The sequence below is a fragment of the Spermophilus citellus genome (genome assembly GCF_964194105.1).
Source record: "Spermophilus citellus genome assembly, chromosome: 4".
Classification (NCBI taxonomy): domain Eukaryota; kingdom Metazoa; phylum Chordata; class Mammalia; order Rodentia; family Sciuridae; genus Spermophilus; species Spermophilus citellus.
The window spans coordinates 18,097,499-18,121,176 of NC_138185.1; the positions used below are offsets into that span (position 1 = coordinate 18,097,499).

The 23,678-nt window shown below is 35.6% G+C and overlaps 1 protein-coding gene across 2 annotated transcripts in view; it reads right to left on the reverse strand.

Moving 5' to 3' along the window:
* The window catches only part of TOP1 (DNA topoisomerase I), an 84,797-nt gene that overhangs the window by 17,429 nt on the left and 43,690 nt on the right, over positions 1 to 23,678 (reverse strand). For both annotated transcript variants that reach the window (XM_081289976.1, XM_081289975.1), the window contains exons 4-13: positions 22,374 to 22,497; positions 21,350 to 21,405; positions 18,826 to 18,921; positions 17,904 to 17,979; positions 14,633 to 14,739; positions 8,711 to 8,826; positions 4,232 to 4,353; positions 3,425 to 3,547; positions 1,261 to 1,448; positions 860 to 1,004 (exon numbers count right to left, since the gene is read on the reverse strand). In XM_081289976.1, coding sequence (XP_081146102.1) covers positions 860 to 1,004; positions 1,261 to 1,448; positions 3,425 to 3,547; positions 4,232 to 4,353; positions 8,711 to 8,826; positions 14,633 to 14,739; positions 17,904 to 17,979; positions 18,826 to 18,921; positions 21,350 to 21,405; positions 22,374 to 22,497 — 1,153 coding nt within the window. The remainder of the gene's footprint in view (positions 1 to 859; positions 1,005 to 1,260; positions 1,449 to 3,424; positions 3,548 to 4,231; positions 4,354 to 8,710; positions 8,827 to 14,632; positions 14,740 to 17,903; positions 17,980 to 18,825; positions 18,922 to 21,349; positions 21,406 to 22,373; positions 22,498 to 23,678) is intronic.

Sequence of the window (23,678 nt, forward strand, 5' to 3'; positions counted from 1 at the left end):
ACCACATAAAAAATAAAGAAAGAAATATAAATGAAAACTAAACTAAGATTTCATCTCATCTCAACCAGAATGGCAACTATCAAGAATAAAAGTAATAATAAATGTGGGGGAAGATGGGACTTGGTGGACTGCAAATTAGTGCAACAGTCTGTAAAGCAGTATGGAGACTCCTCAAAAAACTAGGAATGGAACCACCATTTAACCCAGTTAGCCCACTACTTAGTATAATTCCAAAGGAGTAAAAAAAAAATAAAAATAAAAATAAAGATTCTACAGTGACACAGCAGCACCAAGCACCATTCATAATAGCTAAGCTATGGAAACCAATCTAGATGCCCATCAACAGGTAAATGGATAAAGAAAATAGTTAAATGGATAAAGAAATTGTTATATACATACACAATGGAATATTATTTAGCCATTAAGAATGAGTTTATGACATCTGTCAGTAAATGAATGGATCTGGAAACTATCATACTAAGTAAAACAAGTAAATCCCAGAAAATCAACATTCAAATGTCTTCTCTGATATGTGGATGCTAATCCACAATAAGGGGATGTGGGTGGGAAACAGTAGTTCAGTGGATTAGACAAAGGGGAATCATGGGAAGGGAGAGGGATAGGAATAGGAAAGACAGTAGAATGAATCTAACATAATTTTCCTATATATACATATGAATACACCACAGTGAAGCTCACCATCGTGTACATCAACAAGACTGGGATCCTAATTAGAATAAGATATATTCCATGCTTGTAAATCAGAATGGAGTCTATCATGCATAACTAAAAAAAAAAAAAATTAAAAAGATTATTAACCCCACTAAAGGGATCAGTCCTTAGTTATTTAGCTCTTTACCTTGATTCGTGAACTGGGATTTAACATGATGTATTTAATGGAACCTTGGATGTTCTGTGTCCAAGATACCAGCCAAGTAACTTTATTATCATGCCGGACCTCTTTCCACTTATGTCCCGGAGGAGGAGAAGGAACCTTGGCATCTCTATGAAAATAAGAAAGCAGAGAAATGAGAAGAAAGAAACAATTTCACCTTACGTATCTGCTGGGCATTTACTTCCAAATTTTCTCCTTGTAACTCAACCTAAAAAACACTCGGGAGATCTACCCACAGAAATATACCATGTTGCTCTTACTCCTTCCTAAACAGTCCTCGCTAATGTGGAGAACAGTCCTAACTATTGGCAATAAAGGAAGCCCTTCACCTCATTTCTGACCTAAAAAATAACTGTCATACTTACTTGCTACAGTTGATGATTATATCCTCAGGCATGATCCTTCTTTTCAGCATGCCCGTCTTTGGATGGTTGCCACGGCCAAGGAAAAGCCCAGGAGGCTCTATCTTGAAGTTGGCAATCCTCTCTCTATGGTTATCCATAATACAAAAGCCATATTCTTTCAGCAATTTTTCATTTTCCTCTTTGATTTTCTGGAATACAGCAAAGTAATCAAAATGGATTCAAACTGCTGTTCTCTGCTCACCTATTTTTTTTAATCTCTTGTGGAAGAACAGGTCAAAAATCACTAAGAAATAAATTAAAGTATAAGAAAACATCTGGTAGATTTTTCAGAGACAATAAAATCCTCCCCCTAAAAATCTACCTAGAACAACTAACCTCAACTACAGATTCAAAACTGACTTCTCAGCACTGGGGATATAGCTCACTGGTGGGGAGTCTGGCTAAAGGGCAGGCTCAAGGCCCTGTGTGTGATCCCCAGTCCTGGAACAGGGCGGGGTGAGGCAAGAAGAGCCTGACTACACACAAAAAAAATCTGATTCCTTTTTTTTTGGTACTGGGGACTGAACTCAGGGGCACTTGCTCACAGAGCTACATCCCCAGCCCTATTTTGTATTTTATTTAGAGACAAGGTCTCACTCAGTTACTTACCGCCTTGCTTTTGCTGAGGCTGGCTTTGAACTGGAAATCCTCTTGCCTCAGCCTCCTGGCCACTGGGATTACAGAAAGGCATGCCCTACCTTGCTGGGCTAATTCCTCTATTTTAAACAATATGTGTTTATAAGTATTATCTGGGTGTTTTAAAATATAACTCTAAAAAGTCCTTCACAAAAGCCAAAGCCATTTGGTTAAAAATTATTTCATAAGGGTTTTTAAAGCCTAGACAAACTTGTTTCATGGATTATTTCTTAGGTTTATGGGTATATATACTTTATACTTTGTGATACTTGCTACTCCTCTTGTGGGGGAAGCGGGAGTTCCAACCTCCTTATCTTCTGTCAACTGTTCACCATCTTATATTGATAACCAAGTTCTGCTGCTTTGTGGGTATTAACTAAATTTGTTGGTTGCGTCCTTGGCAGGGGCTAAGAAGGTCATGTTAATAAAAGCTTTCTATATTTGAATCACCATTTCAAGAACAAAGCTCCAAAGTGGTCTTAAAACAAAACAAACAAAAAAAAAAAAACCTGAAGTAAATAATATACTAAATTTCACTAATTTGGAATATCAGTTAAAAGATTAACCTAAGAGTAAAAACATCTGATGCAGTTATCATTCTTAAAGTGACTCAGTAATTTTTAAACTTAAGACCTAGAATAAATAAATGTTAAATTCAATGAATGTATAGAGCTGGGCGCATGGTGCACACCTATAATCCCAGCAGCTCTGGGAGGCTGAGACAGGAGAATTTCGAGTTCAAAGCCAGCCTCAGTAAAAATTAGGTGCGAGACCCTGTCTCTAAATAAAATACAAAACAGGGTTGGGGATGTGGCTCAGTGGTTGAGTGTCTCTGAGCTCAATCCTCGGTACCACCCCCCATATGATTATGTAAGCATGACAGGTCCTTTAAAAAACTGAAACTACAGGGCCTTGAAGTACAAAGAATCCTTTAACATCCTTAACTTAATAAAAAAATCTAGCCTGAATTCTTCTAGATTATGTGTTACCAACTTTTTCTAGATAAATATTTTAGGTTCCAAGTGGGAATAAAGGGAATAAAGGGAAGGGTCTCTGTTGCAACTGCTGATCTCTGCTACTACTGAATAAAAGTAACAGAGAATATATAAATAAGTAGATGTGTCTGTTTCAATTAAACTTTTTTACACAAACAGGTAGCATGTACAAAAAAACATGTGTGCTAGTACTAGAAAGACCCTTCAGCAATGAGGATGGCCAAGACTAAAAGTGGATAAGTGTGACTAGATTTCAAAGTAAAACAAATCAAAGAATAGGGAGGTACATGGTTGATTCTTAAATCCTTAATATCTAGTACCACTGTGGGACAGGTTTTCAATGGAACAACATCAGGGTTCTTATATTGAGCTAATGAATAAAGAACAGTGAATTAATACTGACGTCAATGATGTGTCCCAAAGAACTAAGAAGAAATTAAGTGAATTAATCACTATTCCAAAATTCTCTAGAGGTTTAATAAATTCTGTAGTACCAATTTTTCTTCTTTGCTCATCTGTTTCCGAGCTTCCGACTGAGCTTTGAAATACTGGTTCATGTGGGTAAAATCACATTTGCTTAGACTGGTGATTGTATTTTTCTCTTCATTAGTCATTTCCTAGTCAAAAGAAAAGGGGGAGATAAAGATTATTCTTATGTGGTTTCTTGGGCTCTTGGCAAATTGCCACAAATCTCAGGTAGATGAATAAAACTTTGAGAGACATGGATATGAGCAATTACTTTAGTGATGAGAGAAACAGTTCCATACTCATTGTCTCTTAGCAACATTACCCCTGCTCTACTAACTCATTAAATCTGATATTCAGAGCTAGTTCAGGAGACAAACTTTAGTTCTTTAGTCACAAATTGAGAATAATAGAGTTTTAAAAACCACCTCAATAGATACATGTGGTTTTAAGAGCAGAAAGTAGGTTAAGCAAAATGAACAAGAATCAAGACAAATGGGATGTCAGATTAACATCTCTATGCAATAGCAGAGGGAAGTCCTAGAGAGTCAAATTTTCCTTTGTTCAACTGGATTGAGGTTTTCTGTTTGTCTTAATCTGATTAAACCCCCTCTTGCAGTTATATGAGAGCTGAGAGAAAAAAATAAGATTTCTTGAATAGAAATTACCCATAATATATTAAGTAAACAGACAAAAAATATACAATTTGTAATAGAACAAGATTCATAAAACTCAGATTTTATATCAGGGAATTTTTTGTAAAATCATAATTTATACTTAGTATTTGACCAACATTTTTGAAAGCCACTAAGGATCTAATACATGGACTACAGTACCTTTCTCCAGTCTTTAAAGAAATTTTTTCTAAATATTTCCTTAGTAGTATATTCATGGTCGAGCATTTTTGCAAAGAACGTAGCTACTTCTTCTGCTTTGGGGCTCAGCTTCATGACTTTACCTAGAAGAAAAAGTGGTTCCAAGAAGTAAGGTATAATATTTATATTCTAAATGTAAATACTGAGTACCGGAGACTTTTTTTTTTTTTTTAAGTATGTGACAGACTCTTTTTTTTTTTTTTTAAGAGAGTGATAGAGGGAGAGAGAGAGAGAGGATTTTTAATATTTATTTTTTAGTTTTCGGCGGACACAACATCTTTGTTTGTACGTGGTGCTGAGGATCCAACCCGGGCCGCACGCATGCCAGGCGAGCGCGCTACCGCTTGAGCCACATCCCCAGCCCCTCGGAGACTTCTTTAATAACCAATTTACCATCTTATGGAATGGTAAAAAGGTCTGGTGACAGTTACAACAAAACGAAGACAACATACTGATTTACATCTACTTGTTTAAATTCTCCTCCTCTTTTGGAGATATTTACCTGGCTTATTTTTGGAGACTATGCCAGTTAACTGTTCCCAGGTGCCTGCTCAGGACAAGGATGACCTGGGGAAGGCCCAGTCACTCTTCCTTTTCCTTTCAGCAAGCAGGGTCCTTTACACCTCTTCAATGGTTTTTAAAAATCAAATCCTCAGAGGGAGTCCTGCCACTGCTAAGCTAAGCAGCCTCTGTTCAAGAAGGGGAGGAAGGGATAGGGAAGGGAGCGGAAGAAAGGAATTGCAGGGAAAACAAATAGGCATCTTTCTTCTTCAAAGTTAAGTGGGTGGAATATGAATTTTTTAAAAATTATATATATATATATATATATATATATATATATCAGGCAAGCCCAGATTTCCCATAAAGCTTAAACAAGACCTCAGAGAACATTGCTACTAGAAGTATGTGTTACAAAGACCAAAAAAGCATTAATATCATGAGGGAATTTTGTCAGAAATATAGAATACTGGGCCCTAACCCTAGACCTACTGAATAAGAAACTGCATTTGAATGAGAATCATATTCACGAGGGTTTGCAATGCACTGTCTGGAATACAGGTACTATGAGGCTGCCTTTTACCAAAACAGTATTCATCCATAGCACAAGGGATGGCTAGGGTTCCTCATAGCATGCAGTGTTTATGTAAAAGCTGCTCTAAAAAAGCCCTGATGTATCACAAAGCTGCTTATTGGTAAAGCAAATGTGGATAGAGCCTGGGGGTTTTGCATATCTTAATTAGATAAAAAGCAATAAAAGAAAAGCACTTTGGAGTTAAATCTACTTTTCAAAGAGAGTACTTTGAACAGAACAACTTCCATTTTTTCCTTGTACATCCAACTTTATGAATCAATACATGCCCTAATAATAGCATCTGACTAATATTAACAATTCAATTAAAGGAGTTCACATTTAATATAGAAACCTAAAATTTAACCAAAAATCCATTTGCTATAAAACTCAGAAGACATCTCATCCCCTGACTGTAGGAATATGGGGAACTGTATCACAAAATTCAAACTCATAGTAGACAGAAAGAACCTATTTGGCCATCATTTAAAAGACCAACAGGTGGCGCAGCTTTCTCTTCTCAATCCCCTCAAGTTTCTGTTTTGGAAGGAAGACTTGGAGAGGATAAACTAGATCTAGAGACTGCCAGCTCTTCACAGAACTCAGGCCTGAACCAGATGACAGTAGAACTGATATGCTTCCAATGTAAATGAAGATATTAAGCCACTAAGAATAAAATGAATGGTTAAGAAAAATGTGAATTGTTCTCTGGTATGTTTGGTATATACCATGTATTAATAGTATTTGGGGGGGAGGGGGAGAAAGAGAGAGAAAGACACTCAGGGCTATCTTACTGAATTCTGTCCCAACAGAGGAAGTAATTGTAACTTGTCTTGTTTAAAATAAGCTGTCAAAAGATTAAATAACAGCTCCCTGCTGCAGGGTAGTGGGAGGATGACTTGAAGATTCCTGGCAATGGTCATATTTTATAGAAAAGGGTCATCTCCAGTAAAAGGAAATTGCTGAGTCAGAGCTGAAAACTGAAAGTCCTTTGAAGAGGCAGCGATTCACTACTTCAGTCAGCCATTACGCCCACCTTCCCTGAGAATTCTCCTCCCCAGAGAGTAGGCAGCATTGACATTATCAGTTTGAGCTAAGGAATCAATACTTTTTGACTTAGTACAGAGTGGGAGTTTTCACAATCAAAGGAAGAAATCTCAGAGGGAAATCTGAGAAATGTTAAAACTCTAGAACTGAAGGACTAGGCAAGAATGGGGGAAAGGATGGGGTGGGGTTGCAGCTCAGTGGTAGAGTGATTGGGTAGCTGTGAGAGGCACTGGGTTCAATCCTCAGCACCATATAAAAAATAAAGGTTAAAAAAATTTTTTTTAAAGAATGGGGGAAAGGACTGTGGCAACAACTAATCTAGGCCTTGCCTTCCCATTTTGAAAAGTAAAAGAAATCCCAAGACTAGAAAATCTAGCTTTTCCCTTCAATCTCTTTGAACCTCAAAGTGAGGCTTTTGTGGTTGAGTTTTATTAATAATTATTTTTTAATATCTTTCCCAGAATACCTGTACCTTATGATAGTCTTGGTATTTGAACACAGGAATATATCCTTTAAAAAAAGAAATTCTGTATAAGTACCAAACGCTAACTGATTGTGCCACTGGAGGTAAATGGATGGAGTTGGAGGATATCATACTAAGTGAAGTAAGCCAATCCCCAAAAATCAAAGACTAAATATTCTGGTAAGTGGATGCTGATCTGTAATGTGGGGGGTGGGGGGGAGAGCTTGCAGAGAATGGAGGAACTTTGGGCAAAGGGGAGAGGGGAGAGAGCATGGGGGCAGGAATGATGATGGAATGAGATGAACATCGTTACCTTAGGCACATGTATGACTCCACTTATGGTGCAACTCTACATCATGTACAACCAGAGAAATAAAAAGTTGCGCTCCATTTGTGTACAATAAATCAAACTGCATTGTACAACTAATTAATCAAACTAGCATGTACAACTAATTAGAACAAATAAATTTTTTAAAAAATTCTGGCTTACCACACTTGTTCCTTTTCTCACTTATAGACCCAGTCCTTCAGTATGACTTACAATTGTGCATCCCTTATCCAAAATGCTTATAACTAGAGTATTTAGGATTTCAAGTGTTTTTCCCCCTTTTTATATGTTGTACTATTTGCATTAACATAATGAGAAATATTGAGAATGGGACCCAAGTCTAAACACAAAATTCATTTGTTTCATACATACAAAGCCTGAAGGCAAGTTTATGTAATTTTTTTAAATATTCTTAAGCATAAAACAAAGTTTCACTTTCTGGTATGTCAGGTTGGTGCTCAAAAAATATTTTCAGATTTTGGAGCATCTAGATTTCAAATCTGGGATGTTCAACCTATACTACCTTAGACCCATAAGGATCTGTGGCACTGAAGCCACTGTTGGTAGGCAAAAAGATGTACCAGAGCTCTCAAAAGTTTTGTCACCAGTGCTTTTCAGCAGTCTTTTTTCCCAGTGTTTCTTAAAGTTTGGTCAGTAGACCACTTGGTTCAGAAGCACCCAATCCTACTCCACACCTATTCAATAGCTATTGCCCAGATCCATTCTGGTAAGTAACCTCAAACCCTTAAGCACATAAGCACTCTAGCTATTACTGCATAGAGCTCTTGGAATGAGGGAAATCAACTGAACATTATCATCTATGTATTGCTGCACTGACAACAGAAGGCTATTTTCAAATCTGTCAACACAAGTATAGAAAAATTGGTGATGGCTAAGACACAAATCTGAAGGTTCTAAGAGACCCAGGCAGGCATTTCTTTAAAGCAACTTATCAGACTTGACTGCATATATACCAAAGACATATTGTTATATTACGAAGATGAAGAACAGATTCAAGTAGTCCTAGCTAGAGGTTGACAGCAGAGTAATTAATCTTCCACCAAATACTAATACTATTTTTAGTGATAAGCAGCTTGTTGGCCTGCATTATTATCCCTAACACAAAATATTACCATTAAAATTAGACTTTTCTAACTACTCCATTGCACTGAGTTGGTCCAAGGAAATCACATTCAGATAAAAACCTCTAGTGGGTTGGGGTTGTAGCTCAGAGGTAGAGTGCTTGCCTAGCATGTATGAGACAATGGGTTCAATCCTTAGCACCATAAAAATAAACCAATAAAATAAAGGTATGCTGTCCATATACAAATATCAAAAAACCTTAAAAAACAAAAACCTTCAGCTTGAGGACCATGGACTGTGAGTTAAGTAAACACCTGATGCCTCTTTCTTGAAACCATGTAATAACTAAAACAAAATAAATAGAAAGCAGGATTCTTCCTCATTTTCTATCCCTAAATAGAAGCAGACACCTTTTCTTGGCCAAGAATCAGACAATTTGGAACAACTCACCATCATAGTAAAACTTGACACTCTCTGGAAGGGGCTCATATGGTGGAGCAAATACAGGACCTTTATGTTCTAAGAATTTCCACTTGATGCCTTCAGGATAGCGTTCTTCTTCCCACCTTTCAAAGACAAGGCACAACCTCATTTAGTGATCACCTTGGCTATAGAAATTACCAACTATTAAATACCAAAATAATTATAGGCTTAATTGGCTGATACTCATTCAAGGCCTGGATCAAAATAATCAAGTTTCTTTCACACTTTGAAAAAGTCAGCAATCACAAGGAAGATGAAATTCTCAGGTGAATGGAGGAAAATACATTTCAACAGTTCAGTTCAAAGATTCTGAACATTAAAGATTATCACTTAAGGAGCTCAGCAACAAATGGATGCTATGGAAATAGAAACAGCTGTTTAACACAATGCTGTAACAGGGGTTATTATTTATGCTATTGGTATGTAGGAAAAGGATTCCTAAAAGTAGAGATGCTAAGTATAGGGAGAAACGACCCTCTGGGAAAGTACATACTGTAACAAAAAGACCAGGAAATAATAGTTCAGGTGGGGCATGTTGAGTTTAAGGTACTTATAGGTTTACACAGATCTAACTAGCAGACACAGACAAATGAATCTAAAACTCAGAGGAAACAACTTTTTGAAAACCTTTTTATTTAAAAAAAAAGATCAAACATAAATAATAATTAATACAATAAACAACCACCTATACACAAACAATGCTAACATTTTGCTAAATTTCTTCTTTTGGTTGAGGCATTTCAAAGTTAATTGTAGACCTGATATTTTACCACTAAATATTTCAGCAAGTATCTTTATAAAAATACTATTATATCATCAAAATAATTTTCTCTTATCATTCTAATATTCAGCCTGATTAATAACTTCCCAATGATATTCAAAATATATTTTTATAGAGTAGGTTTTAATAAGATACATATATTGCAGTTTGTAGATATTTCTACAAAGTCTCCTCTTGTTTGGAACAGACAAATCTTTCTTATCACCCTAACATTGAAGAAGAAAAAAAAAAGGGGTAAGCCAGATGATCTTATATACAGAATATTTTAAAACTTTACAGGTTACTATTTCTACTTTAAAATGAAAGGACCTACAATTCTATTAAATAAGTCCTTCCAAGTCCAATATTTTACTTCAAGTTTTTTCTTTTTCTTTGTAGTGCTGGGAATTGAACCCAGGGCTCTAAGTGCTCTACCACTGAGCGGTATCCCAAGTTCAAGTTCAGAAAACAAAAAAAAACAACAACAAAAAAAAATTACACATAGCAAATCATACTGTAATAACAGTATTACTACAAAACCAAAATCAATCAATCTAGTCAAATGATTTTCAACTAGAGTGCTTAAAGGGGGAAAGACAGTCTTTTCAACAATGGTGTAAAATGATGACACTGCGCACTTACCTTATAGTATATATAAAATTTAATTATAAAACAAAACATGCAAACAACAACAACAACAACAACAAAAACCCACAACGGACCAAAGACCTAACTGTAAGTGCTATAACTATAAAATCTTAAGAAGAAAATATAGGGGGAAAATTTTACAACTTTGGATTTAGTAATGAAAAACAACACAAAAAGAAAAATAAGTTGGGCTACATGAGAATAAAAATGTCCCTTTATCAATGAATATATTCAAGAAAATGAAAGACAATTCACAGAATAGAAGAAATATCTAAAAAAGCACACATGTGATTAGTCTAATAGCCAGAATATACAAAGAACTCCTTGCTCGGCAAAGTGGCATGTACTTGTAGTCCCAGATACCTGGGAGACTGAAGGATCACTTGAGCACAGGAGTTCAAGGACAGCCTGGGTAACACAGGGAGGCATGGTTTCTTAAATGCAAATCAAAACCACAATGAGATACCACTCATACCTGTTAAGATGGCAATAAAACTTTAAAAAATAACAAGTTATGTAGAGATGTGGAGAAAGTAGGACCTTGGGCATTCTGGTATGAATGGTCCAGTCATTTGATCCCTAGGAATAACCCCCCCCCACACACACACACACCAAAAATAGGAATTCCTTCAAATACTTGTAGCACTATATGCTAGAGTCAAAAGGTGGAAACAACCCAAGTGTCCTTGGACAGATGAATGGATCAACAAAATGGGATATATACATATAATGGAATATTATTCAGTCATAAAAGGGAAATAACTTCTGATGCATGATACAACATGGATGAACTTTCGGGACATTCTGTTAAGTAAAATAAGCCAGTCACAAATGAATAAATACTATATAATCCATTTTTATGAGGTACCCAGAATGGTCAAATTCATAGACACAGAAAGCAGAACAGTAGTCACAGGGGGCTGGGGCATAGGGGGAAATGAAAATTAGTGTACAATGGGTTCAAAAGTTCAAAGTTTCAGTTTTGCAAGACAAAAGGAGTTCTGGAGATGGATGGTGGTGATCATGGTGCACAAGAATATAAATATACTTAATGCCACTGAACTGTATGTACATTTAGAAATAATTATGTTGGTGTCTTAATTACACATTTAAATAATTTTTTAAAAAGTAAAGACTTATATTTTTTAAAAAGATTTAATAAAATCTTAGACCTAGGAGGAGCATTAAAGATCTTCCATAATCAACCTACCACTTTATAGATGCAGGTAGGAAACTGGCAGAATCTTCTCATTAGTAGTTGACAAAGAAAGGCCTGCATGCAAGAACTCAACCAACCCCACAGTTTATTCCTCTCTAAATCAGAGAGGACATATATTCTTGTATACATGTATGTGAAAGCATTTGCAAGGAATTAACTGTTGTAGCAGTCACAGAATAGGTGGGAGGAGACTCAGAATGCCATATTTTCCCTAATGCAGCCAGGACTTGGCTCTATGGCTTATAAATACAAGTTAAGTAGCAAGTTTATAATAAAATTCGCTTGAAAAGGGAAAGGTGAGAAAATGCTAGAAATATGTATAAGATAGGAAAGTAAATCCACATGCTTCTTGAAATTAAGTTCCCTAGGAGATAATAAGCACCTCAAAGTATAATTTAACCTCTGGAATTAAGGGCAATTTCTCTGACATCAGGATATCTATGACCCATATTCCTTAAGTTTCTTACCATTATATAACTGATAGTATTCATGAATCCTGATCTTTCAAGCACTAATTCCTTATATTATACTCCTAATTTCTTACATTATCCCTTTGTTAAGTGACTAGAAATTTTATTTAAAGTCACACCTAACATCTGCAATAAACTCCCCAGTTTCTAAATCTCTTTGTGAAGCATCAAATGTTAATTAGACTCGGGTTTCAACAGGTCATCCCTGACAACAAAAGTGTAAAAGTGTACTTAATACAGAGCTGTCACCCTATACAGCTACACTGGGTAACAGTTAAAAACAGGTTCATCTGCGTCAAATAGATTTTCATAGATGAGTCAGTGCCACCACTTTTAACACTTTTTTTTATTGGGAAGATATGATAAAGCAAAAAAAAAAAAAAAAAAAAAAAAACTCGGAAGGACCTGAACTATTTTTCCCACCCCCCATAATTACCAAACTTAGGGAGATAAGGATCAGAATAAGCCACCCCCCCCCCCACTTTTGGTCAAGAGCAACATATCTGAAAATACTGGAGGAAGGCAAAAAGATCTGCACATTTGTCAAGCTAGTAAAGTGTGTGATTCTTTTAGAGGGATAGCAAGAGAAATAGCAAAAATGAGAATATTTGCCATTTTCAGTTCTCCAACTGGGTCAATTTGGGAAGTCAGTGAGAACACTGGAATTCAATGAGTGAACTATGGTACTTGGTTAGGAAGTCATTAATCCACAGAAATAAAGATTTATACAAACTTACAGTGTGTCATTAAGCACTTTTGTTGAAAAGAATGCACAAAGTTGAACAATCTAACTTGAGAAAAACTGTAGCAAGTAACTGGTCATTCCCAAATATCTTTAGTTCAAGACTAGCCAACTCTTCCACTTTAAGCCACAATAAGAATAAAACCAAAAATCATGGTCTCTCAGAAGTAACATGTGGCAACAATAATGAGGATTTCAATCACAAAGGCAAAAATAGGTTATTAAATCCTTCCAGGGCACCTAATTCTACACACATGGGCTGGATCAGGATAAGAGTCCATCTTTATTGAGCCCAATTTCTAAAAGAAGAGAAACCTCAGGGAGCTCCTAATGACAAGTACATCCAACAATCACTTATTGAACACCCACCACAGAACCCAGAGAGATTCAATAGAGATTCTCATGACTCTTAATAGTACCCCCCTAATTTACACAATCATTTTAGTGCATTTAAAAAATTGTTTAAAGGTCATAAAAACCTTTCACTACTTTATGAAAATAAAACCACATTCCTTTACTTTTTACTCTCTGACTTCTGGAAAGGCCCAGGTTTCCCCTTGCTCTGTTCATCCTTTCTACTCTTCACCTTTAACCAAGATGTCCTACCAACAAGCCAATAATGGTTGTCACTATGTGGAAACATTTCTGTGCTGCTGCTCCCAGGAACCTCCATGGGTACTACTCTTTCTACTATCTCAGAGGTGTTAGAGACATCACTGTTTTAATGACAAAAGTCATAGTAAACACATACAAATGGGTCTGTAAACCACACACCAAACTGGGAATAAAGATACTCCAAGACTGCAAAGGAATATGGGAATGGAGAAAAGAGGCAAAGGTTTATGTTCTAACTCATAAAACTCAGGATCACTTGAATTTTTTCCAACATAAATACCAATCATGTATCACTGATATAGTAGATAAATAACACAAAATTTTAAGAAAAATAAAATGTGTCTATTTTAAAATTCGAAAAGTAGAAAAAAGTTCTACACCTAAAAAGTAAACTGTTGTTGCTAACCTTCCCTCTGAAATAAATACTTTTGAAACTTCACTTCTACAGAGAAGAGTGCCTATTTCTCATAATCACAACCTTAGGTACTTTTACTTATTAAACTTTCCAATCTGAGGGGCACTGAAGAAAAAGATGTGTCTTTTTTTTTTCCATCTTAAGTTCTTAAAGTTATGTTTATTAACCATTAATTTTCTTTATAAACTGGCTATTCTCTTTACATTTCTCTTAAAAGAGCTCGTCCTTTTTTCACATTAGAAATATCACACCTTTGCATTACAAATATATTCCTTTTTTTTTAATGTCATGAAGCTGTCACGTGGAAAATTTCAATTTTGATGTATCAAATTTATAAATAATTTCTTTATGGCTCTGGTTATGTTCTACATCTCTACTTCAAAAGAGCTTCACTATTCTACAATTACACAAATATTATTCCAGGTTCTTATGGATGTTTCCTTTATTATTGTTTTAATGAACAGGCAGTTTTTCCAATATAATTTGTAGAATAACACATCCTTTCTCTATCATTAAAATGAGTGTTTGCAATACCAACAATGAACTGTAACTTCAAAAAGCTAGGGGAAAAAAATATATTGAAAGTTCCTACCCAAAGGAAACGATTTTAGATTTGTTTAACCCGATTTAAATGTCATACAATGTATACATGTATGAAAGCATCATGTTATCCACTAATATGTAAATTTTCTTTGTTTTTAAGTATCAGTGAAAAATTAAGTTTAATTTAAAATAAATAAATGCATTTGCACTTTGTGTGCTAAGTTCCTATCAATATATAGGCTACTCCTATAGTCCATTAGGTTCAATGAATAGAATCTAGTTTTGAAATCAAACAATTTCCAAGCTAGTTAATGACTTCACTAGAACCTGGAAAACTTACTTCAGATGATATTCTGGAGAATTCTTTTAAGTATTCCCCCCAAATGTCAGAATGTCACTTTTAATAACTCAATACTCTTACTTAATTAGGTTGTGCAATAAAAGCCCTGATATTTTAACCCAGCACTGAGAGGTTACCATTTCCACTTCTGCTCCTCTTCTTTCTTCGGCTTCTTTTTCTTGTTATCTGGCTCAGGAACTTTTTTATCTTTATCTTTATTCTTGGGTTTTTTCAATTTACCATCCTACAAAGAAATATGGTGAGAAAGCACTTAAATAAGAACTGATCACACTTCCAGAAGCAGTTTTTGGGAGCCATTAGGAAGAAAAACTATAATCATAGAATATCAGAACTGGAGAGGATCTGATTTCCAATCCTCTCTCTTGACAGATGAAGAAAAATTTATTGGTACTTCATAATGGAGCAGTTACTTCCCAAAACTCCCTGACAAATACAGGAAAGTAGTTAAAAAATACTCATTCTGCAGGGGAAGAGCATGGGAAAATGTATTTTTAAACCTCACGGGAGTTTGGAAAAGCCCTGCTATAGAAAGTAACCCTAGTGTAGTGTACTTTCCAAATTTACTTCCTCACTTATCTTTAAATCCACATATCTTATAATCTTTTGGAATATAATCAAATAATGGTTATAGGAGGTCATGCATTAGATATTTAGTATTCGATTTTGAAGGAAATTCCAATTCATTAGGGGAATATTTTCTATCCTTACTGCTTGTATACACAAATATTTGAGGTTCAAAAATAAGTACTGCTTCTTATGGTGCTATTTCTTTATGGCTCTTCTTTAAACTATAAAGATATATGAGCTGATCATGATAGAATAATAAAAGAGCATCAAACCTAGGTTTGAGTGCAACTCACCAATAAAGGAAGACAACTCTCAAAACACACACCTAGACAAAAGTATGATACTCAACAGGTGACAGTCCCACTCAATAGAACCTAAACTCTTTAGAATATTTTCTTTTGTCCTACCTATTTGACATAATTAAACTTTTTACTCAACAAGTTTTATACAGCAATGGAAAGTAATTTTGAACAATGTAAAAATCAATTACAGAATGGCAGGATTGGAAAGACTTGTCAAAAAAAATCTTTGAAACAGAGGGTTATGCCACTTGATCAAGGTCATACAGCTATGACTGACCACAACAAAAGCCCAAGTTTATGAGAAAAATAATAGAATGTGATTCATAGTAAGGACCAGAATAAACATTCTAGGACTACATGACAGGATGGCAATCAGGACAGGGATAAACTTAAGGTCTACAAGCAAATGCCTTTTAGGGTAAAGGTAAGGGGAAAACTGTAGTACTACATATATTTAACGCAGGTGTAGGAAATATAAACGTGTAAAAATGTGTGGAAGGAAAAGGTAATAAAGGATCACTTTAATTCAGATAATGTTTACTCTTTAGGCTGAACATAATACAGGAAAGGGAAATGTTTTCCAGTTAAGACATTTTCTGAACAGCTTCTAAACAACTATGCAGATAGTCCCATCAGGAAACAACTGGCTCATATTTTCAAGTCTCAAATTGTGATAAGCAGTCACTGGGAGTCTTCAGAACAATTCCCAGAAACACAACAACAACAACAAAACCCCCACAGCCGGCAAGTAAGGTTAAATGACAGATTCTGTCATCTGGTTCCCTGCCACATTAAGACTGGGCTTTAATTCATACAGTCCTTTAGCCTGCTTTTTTTTTTTCTTTCTTTCTTTCTTATAAGGCTGCTAAACAACCACAAAAAGAAGTTAACCATTCCTTTTTCCAAGTGGTTTAACAAATTCAGAGAAAAGTTATTATTTTGCATAAGCACAATTAAACAAAAGCAAGAGAATGCATGAACAGCTCAAGCTTTACTTTTCTTTTGACTGGTTTCTACTGATTATTTACACGAAAGTAGAGTGACTGGCTACCATAATCATTACTCATCATTTTACTCTCAATTACCTGAATTGGTTCTCATTAACTTGAACTTCTGCCAAGAACAGACTAATAAATAGAAAAACTACAATTTTCTAAATTCAGAACCTGATTTTCGAAGACTTAAGCTAACTCATCAATATTTTTTAAATTTAATGATTCCATTAAAGACCTTTCTTCTTTCTCCTTATGGAGAGATCAGCAGTTCCACACAGCAGCTAGTGTGTTGGCTCTGGAATCAGCAAGGGATCAAATCATGGTTTTACCACTTAGCAGCTAGTGACCTCTGGCAATCAATTCAACCTCTCTATTCCTCATTTTCTACATCTGCCAAATCAGTAGGGCTTTGCACCTCTTACAGTTGCTGTAAGAATAAAATAATACATATGTAAAGCATGCAAAATAGTACCTGGCACATAGTAAGCATCTATTTCATTTAATTATATTTACTAAGATGATAAATTATGTTCTTAAGACTTGGTGCCCTTACTATCATTATCTGGTACTTCAACTATCCACCTCATGCTTGTGAACCCATTTTGCTCAACAGCAGCTAATCTCAAATGACGCCTACAGGCTAAGAATTCACACAAATCCTTTTCTTGGGAGAATACAGTTTTAAAAACCTCTGTGAATTTCTGTTCTTTAATTACTTCCTAATAACTTTTTAATACAAGAAATCAGAAGTGTCAAAAGGAGGAACCAAATTATTGTATTTTATATCCCCCACAAGCATTAAATAGATTTCCTGGAGAAGTACTTGAACTGAACTGAGATTTTTTAAGGAAGCCAGAAGAAAAAAGGGAGGAGAGCATGTGTGCTCCAGACAGAAGGAACAACAAGTGCTACATAAAGCTCTAAAGCATAGAAGAATTTGGTATGGAAAAGAAACAAAGAAGGCCAGTGTAGCTAGAACAAGGTGAGCTCAAGAATAAGATGAAACTAGGAACAAGTTACAAGGGCCAGACTGAGGGAAACTGTGGTCAAGAACTTGGATTTTATCCTACATCCAAACCTATTAAAAGACTTCAAAGGGATAGTTACTAAGAGTAAAGAGCAAGCTTTGTTAGATATAAGAGACACTAAAAAAATTCTTGGGGAAAATTCTTCAGGTTTGTAAGCCAAAATACAGTTTCTTATGAACATTTCCTACGTATATTTGAAGATGTATTAATTTCTCTAAGAATATTGGTTTGGCAGCCTAATTACAGGTGGATATACAAGGAAGACAAACAGCAGAATCTGCTGATTCTGGTTAAGATACTTTGGGGGCTCAGAAGGTTTGCTGACTCAGAGGTCAACACAAAGCCACAGCCACCACTTACATGTGAAATTTTTTTCCTAATTTCACCACTACACCAATAAATTCCTATAACTCATTTACATTCAGAAGTTGTTTTATGGAAAATGCCCACTTCCAAAATCAATCCCCAAAAGGCCTAAGTAGACTCCTTACTAACCTCTTCTTCCTCAGGTTTTCGTTTCTTCTCCTTCTTGATATCTTCTGTTTTGATTTTCTTAGGTTTATAATCAGCACTAGAAAGGAGAACAAGAATATGCAGTTAATGTAATTATGACTCAGGAGTTCTCACCCACGGGATTGGGACCTCCAAACTCTTGGAAGCCTCCATTGCAGTGACTGCTGTTACTCTTGACTAGGTATTCTTCAGGAGTAGAGAGGGTAAAGAAGGCCAGACCAAGGATCAATAATTACAGAATAAAAGAAACAACTTATATGATACACAGGCCTGGGAATGAAATGGGGTGGTAGAATACATAAGAAATAGACCCCACTATAACAAGTAAATCTGGGAACTAAATGCATAGCACAATGGCTGCCTCTAGCAATAACTTACTGGAACGAAATTCTGTATCAAATGAATATAAATGGGTTTGCTAAGTATGTTTATTCTCCCATTTCACCCACTTCCTATCATAAATCCTTTGCAGATTCTTAGAGCATAGTAAACTAGAATTTAATTTGAGTGAATCTGGGAAGTAGATATATGTAAGATTTAAATAACTATTTTAAGTGACAGGAGTTTTATTAAATGTCTATACACTGAAACTTCATTTAGAATTTACTGAAAGGTATAACCCCTAGGAGAAATTTCTTTATCTGTGGCAGAAAGGTGATGATAAAGTGATAAATAATTTAAATATCCCTTATTTGCTTATCAAACTAACTCTCATAATTTCAAGAGAAATCAATTACCCAGCCCATTACCTGCAAATTCAAATGAGTAATATACGATTTCTCTGTATATTATAGACATACACCAAATTTACTCTTTTAAACACTCCATTTTGTTTTCAGAAACAAAGTTCATTTCACTAAACACCTCCCACACATCAAAAGTCAAAGCATGGAGAAATACTCACTCATCCTCATCTCGAGGTCTCTTTAATGGCTTTATGTCCTCTTTAGGAGAAGCAAAATAGCCATCATCCTCGGGTTCATCTTTAATTCGTGGTGGGCTAATAACAACAAACAAAACAGCTAGTTATTGGGGGCTAGAACACTTACAATACATTAAATAATACAAAGCAGTATTAAAACAAAAATAAAAAACCCAAAGTACACATTCATCATCTCACTGAAAAGAAGCTAATATAAGGATACCAATGTACATAAGAAAAATTATTTTCTATAAGTACTTCTTCTCATTTAATTCTCACTATAATCTAGTGTTGTAGGTGGTCTTGTTGTAGGTGGTCAACAGTATCAGGATTCAGGATGAGGACTCCCTATTGCAAGTCAATATTCTTTTCCATTATATTTTAAGTATCTTTGCCAGTAGCGTCAAAACTACCAATGGAATAAATCTTATTTTCTCAACTTATAAGGGATCCACTATGTATCTGATATCACAAATGACCTGAACTGATTGCTCTAGCACATCAAAGCTAAAATGGAGCTTTAAATATAAGGAAAGAAATAAAAATTGGTTTCCCCAACTTGGCATCTTAAAGTCCCCCAAATCTGGCAGTAATGTATATGTATATCCAATTACATGAAAACACAACAAAGCTGACAAAATTACAAAGCAGGGAGAGTGCTATAAATGAGAAGGCCCAAACCAAACTGAAGCCATTCTTTATCCAATCTATTCTCAACCTGCTTAGGTTTTACTTAGAAAAATGCCTATTAATATAAGAAAAAATACCATTGTTTTTGTTAAGATTTCAACCTTCTGAATGTTAAAAAAAAAAAAAGATGATCCTATTAGACAATTATCTTCAGCCAAAAAAAGAAGGGACAATTTTTTTAAAAAATTAAAAAAAAAAAAAAACTCAAAGGGACCAGGACTCAGTGTCCTGGAAATTATTCCTCCATGGTTAGGCACATCCTGCAGAATCTCACTGTCTTTAGTTCAGCAAATAGCCTCTCTAGGAAATAGAAGAGTGGGACTAAGGAATGAGCACCCAGACCCAGTTATAAAGCATATTCATAGATTTTTTCCCCCTCCTCCCGAAAGTATACTGGATCCCTTTGGTTGTGACAGAATTTGAGTATTTAAAGAAATTAGCTCTCCTTATTTTTTAGCACTCTCCTCACTTCTACAGCTATTCCCCTTCCCACCCCAATCACTGACAAAAGCCTCAAGGGTCCAGAAGGTAAGAAACACTGCCACTCACCCAACTAGTTAAGTAAACGCCAGATTCTAGGATGATTGTGGGCGAAGTTAGAAACATGTGGGCAGGGTTTCTAAGCCTGAATCATCAAACTAACCAGAAAACTGCTTTCTAATGAGGACTCTGGACTCTCTAGAGACACAAACACAATGCAGAAAGCAGTCCAACTAGGTGAATACAGAGACAAAAGCCTAGAAGAAGGGTGTGTTTTAACCTTCTAATCCTGAAAGTCTGAAAATGAAGTTTTGACTACATAGTAAGTCCAGAGAATCTATTCATGCTTCAGTAAAAGTCCTAGGCAATCTCTTGGCAGAGATAAGCCACTCTGAGACACAGCTACTTCTTCCAAGAAATCAAGAGTTCCTACAGAAGCCTACAGCTCAGATATTTCCTAACTTTTATTGTTTTGAATTTCTAGAACAGTTACAAAACATGCCTGCAGAGGGCACCCACTTCTTATCTACTAAGGGCCTGGAGTACATGGCACAATTTTCAAAAACTTATTTAAGAAAACTGAAAACTCAGTCTCAAGAAAGCAAATTTTCTGTCCTAGTCAATAATATAAAAACACCTCTAACAATATCTAACAAATCCACTCTGTTATTCAGTGGAGAGTATGAGAATACATCATCATAAAAGGAGTTGTTTGTTTTGTCTTTTAAACTAGAAGGGTCTTTTGGGCTTATTTTAAGGAGTTGAGGCCAATGAGTACAACAGAATAAAGGCAGAAATATATAAAAAGTGATCTCTAGAATGTGCACACTTTCCTTTCCTTCTAGAAAATGATATATTTCTACCATACCTATATCTATCCCTAAAAAAACAGATCAAGTAAGGTTCAATATATGAGCTTTACAATTTTTCGATGGAGGAATTCAGGGTAGGTAATTTTTCAGGAAACTCCATAGTTACTACTAAAAAGATTCTTTTTAGAGTGATGAAAATATTCTGGAACCAAGTAGTGAAGTTGTCTTGTAAACATACTACAAATCAATATGCATATTATATATAAATTTAAAAAATTTTCTTCATGTCAACTGTCTCCACTCAAAATAACCTTTATCTAAAATGTGCTGGTCAGTCTAACTGGTATTCTAGAAATGCTCTCAAGTTGGCTTAGACCAAGTCTTCTCACTGTTCATTTCGTAAGAACCACCAAGGTGGCCAGGTTGGTATCCTTGGGACAAGCTCAGACAACATTACCACATGGACATGTGGCCTGATGGGCACGTAGGAAAAAAGGGAAGCCAAGACAGCAAAGGAGTCTTACCTAGAGAAGCCATTTTCCTTCTCCTTCTTTATTTTGGCATCTCCAGAGGCTCTAATCTGAAAGGTAAAACAACAGACTAGTGCTTTAAAAGGATTAACTCTGATAAAAACCTCCCTTATTTGAGAATACTTAGCATCAACTATTGGGGCACCTTGATCCTAGGTTGGCTCTTCTTGTTAGCAAAACTGAATAGGTGAATTAAAGGTCCTGACATTTTCCCAAGACTTGTTTTTCCTAATTCTTCTGGATGAAACTGTCTAACAGATTAAGAAAGGTTTCCCTTCAAAGTGGCAATTTTTTATCTTTAAATATAATGGCAGGTCTCTTTTCCCCCAATAAACATATTTCACTGCTGAAGGGTTTGCCCTTGGTAGTACAGAGAGAAAACCAAAACCAAATCAAATCGAATCGTCTGTTTCCTGCCTTCTCTGATTTTAGGCAAAGTATACTCATTTTCCCCTTCTTAGACATTTTCAAAAATCTTCATACATACGCAAAGGGACATTCGCGCCTGCCCACGCGCACACACACACACAAAATCTCTGGAAGGAGAAAAAACAATCAGAGTATAGTGGATGCCTCTGGGAAGGATGGGAACAGGAAAACTGGGTAAAAAGGAAGATGTGTTCTATGTTCCCTATTTTGCAGTGTCCAAATTTACAACGTAGAGACATGAGGGGGCATGTTTACTAAAGACTGAACCCAGGGGCATTTAATCACTGATGCACATCCCAGCCACTTTTTAAACTTTTATTTTGAGATAGGGTCTTGCTAAGTCGCTGGGGCTGGCTTTAAACTTGTAATCCTCCTGCCTCAGCCTCCTGAGTTGCTGGGATAATAGGCATGTGATACCATGCCTGGATTGATTATTTTTACAAAGAAATTTTCATAATTTGAGACAGGTTAGCCCTATAGTCTCTTAACAGATACCTTTTCACTCCAAAGCTAAGAGAGCTTACTATGTAATGAAGGAATCATTAAAGTTCAGCCACATTCCTTTTCCCCCCACTGGAAAATTCTATACCTTTTCCTCCTTTCGTTTTTCCTTGTCTCTGTCTTTATGTTTGTCCTTGTGCTTTTCTGAGCTCCCATCTTTGTGTTTGGTTTTCTCCTTCTCTTTGTGTTTCTTTTCAGAATCTTTATGTTCACTGTGAAAAATAAGACACAAAGGGTTAGACCAGAGTAAGGACCACAGGGTTCATTTCACAAGATCAACTCATAAGATCTCCTAAGAGAAATGTATAATGTTTTAAAGAAACAGACATCGGGGCTGGGGTTGTGGCTCAGCGGTAGAGTGCATGTGAGGCCCTGGGTTCGATCCTCAGCACCACATAAAGATAAATAAATAAAAAGGTATTGTGTCCAAGTACAACTATAAATTAAAAGAATCAGACCCAAGAGAAGATTTAAACAGGGGCTCTTCACTGTATCAGCTTTTCTTTTGTTTGAATTTTTTGTTTTTGTAATGAGGCAAAGGAAGCAAACAGAAACACAGTTACACCAAGGCATTTTAATAGAGTTGATTAAGAATACATAGCTAGCTGCCTGTTCTAAAGCATTCATATTTGATGTGAGGGGTTAAAATCAACTCACCAAAAATGCATTTGAATGGCTCTGTGCCAGGCTTGAGATATATCATATATATGGCAATTCAGGGTTTTGTGCAATGAGCAGGCTAACACAGTAAATGTTTCTTTTTAGCTTTTACTAGGAAAAGTTAGTCACTTCTAGATGTTACTTATAAATCTGCTTTATTCTTTCCTCATAATCAGAAGAAATGCCATCTGAAAACAAGGGCAAGTTCTGTGCTAAATGCTAAAAAAGGCTTGCTTTTAAAGGGGTGTGTGGTCTTACACCTCTTAGCACTGTAAAAAGGCATTGCTCCTTTGGAAAGCAAAATACGACATTACAAGGCAAAAGCCATTAAAATGACCATAACTTTTTATGCCATGATCTAGCTTCTGAAAATTTTTCTTAGGGAAATAATGTTACACAAAATGTTCGTTTTGGTGTTCCCCATAACAACAACAACAACAACAAGACAAAAAAAAAAAAAAATCCCAAGAAATTGGATACAACCTAAATAATAAACAAGGGGAAACTGATCAAATTATGTAATTAATATAGTATAATTTGGGATTACTATACATATACATGTATGACATAGATGGAAGAGTACATAAAATGATCGTACTTATATAAAAACATGCATGTGGATAAAAAGCGGCAAGAAGAAAAATATCACAAGTCATAGTTTAAGGTGACAGAACACTGTGGATGACTGCTTTCTTCAGTGCACTAGACTAACAGTAAAGAAGCTTTGCTCAAT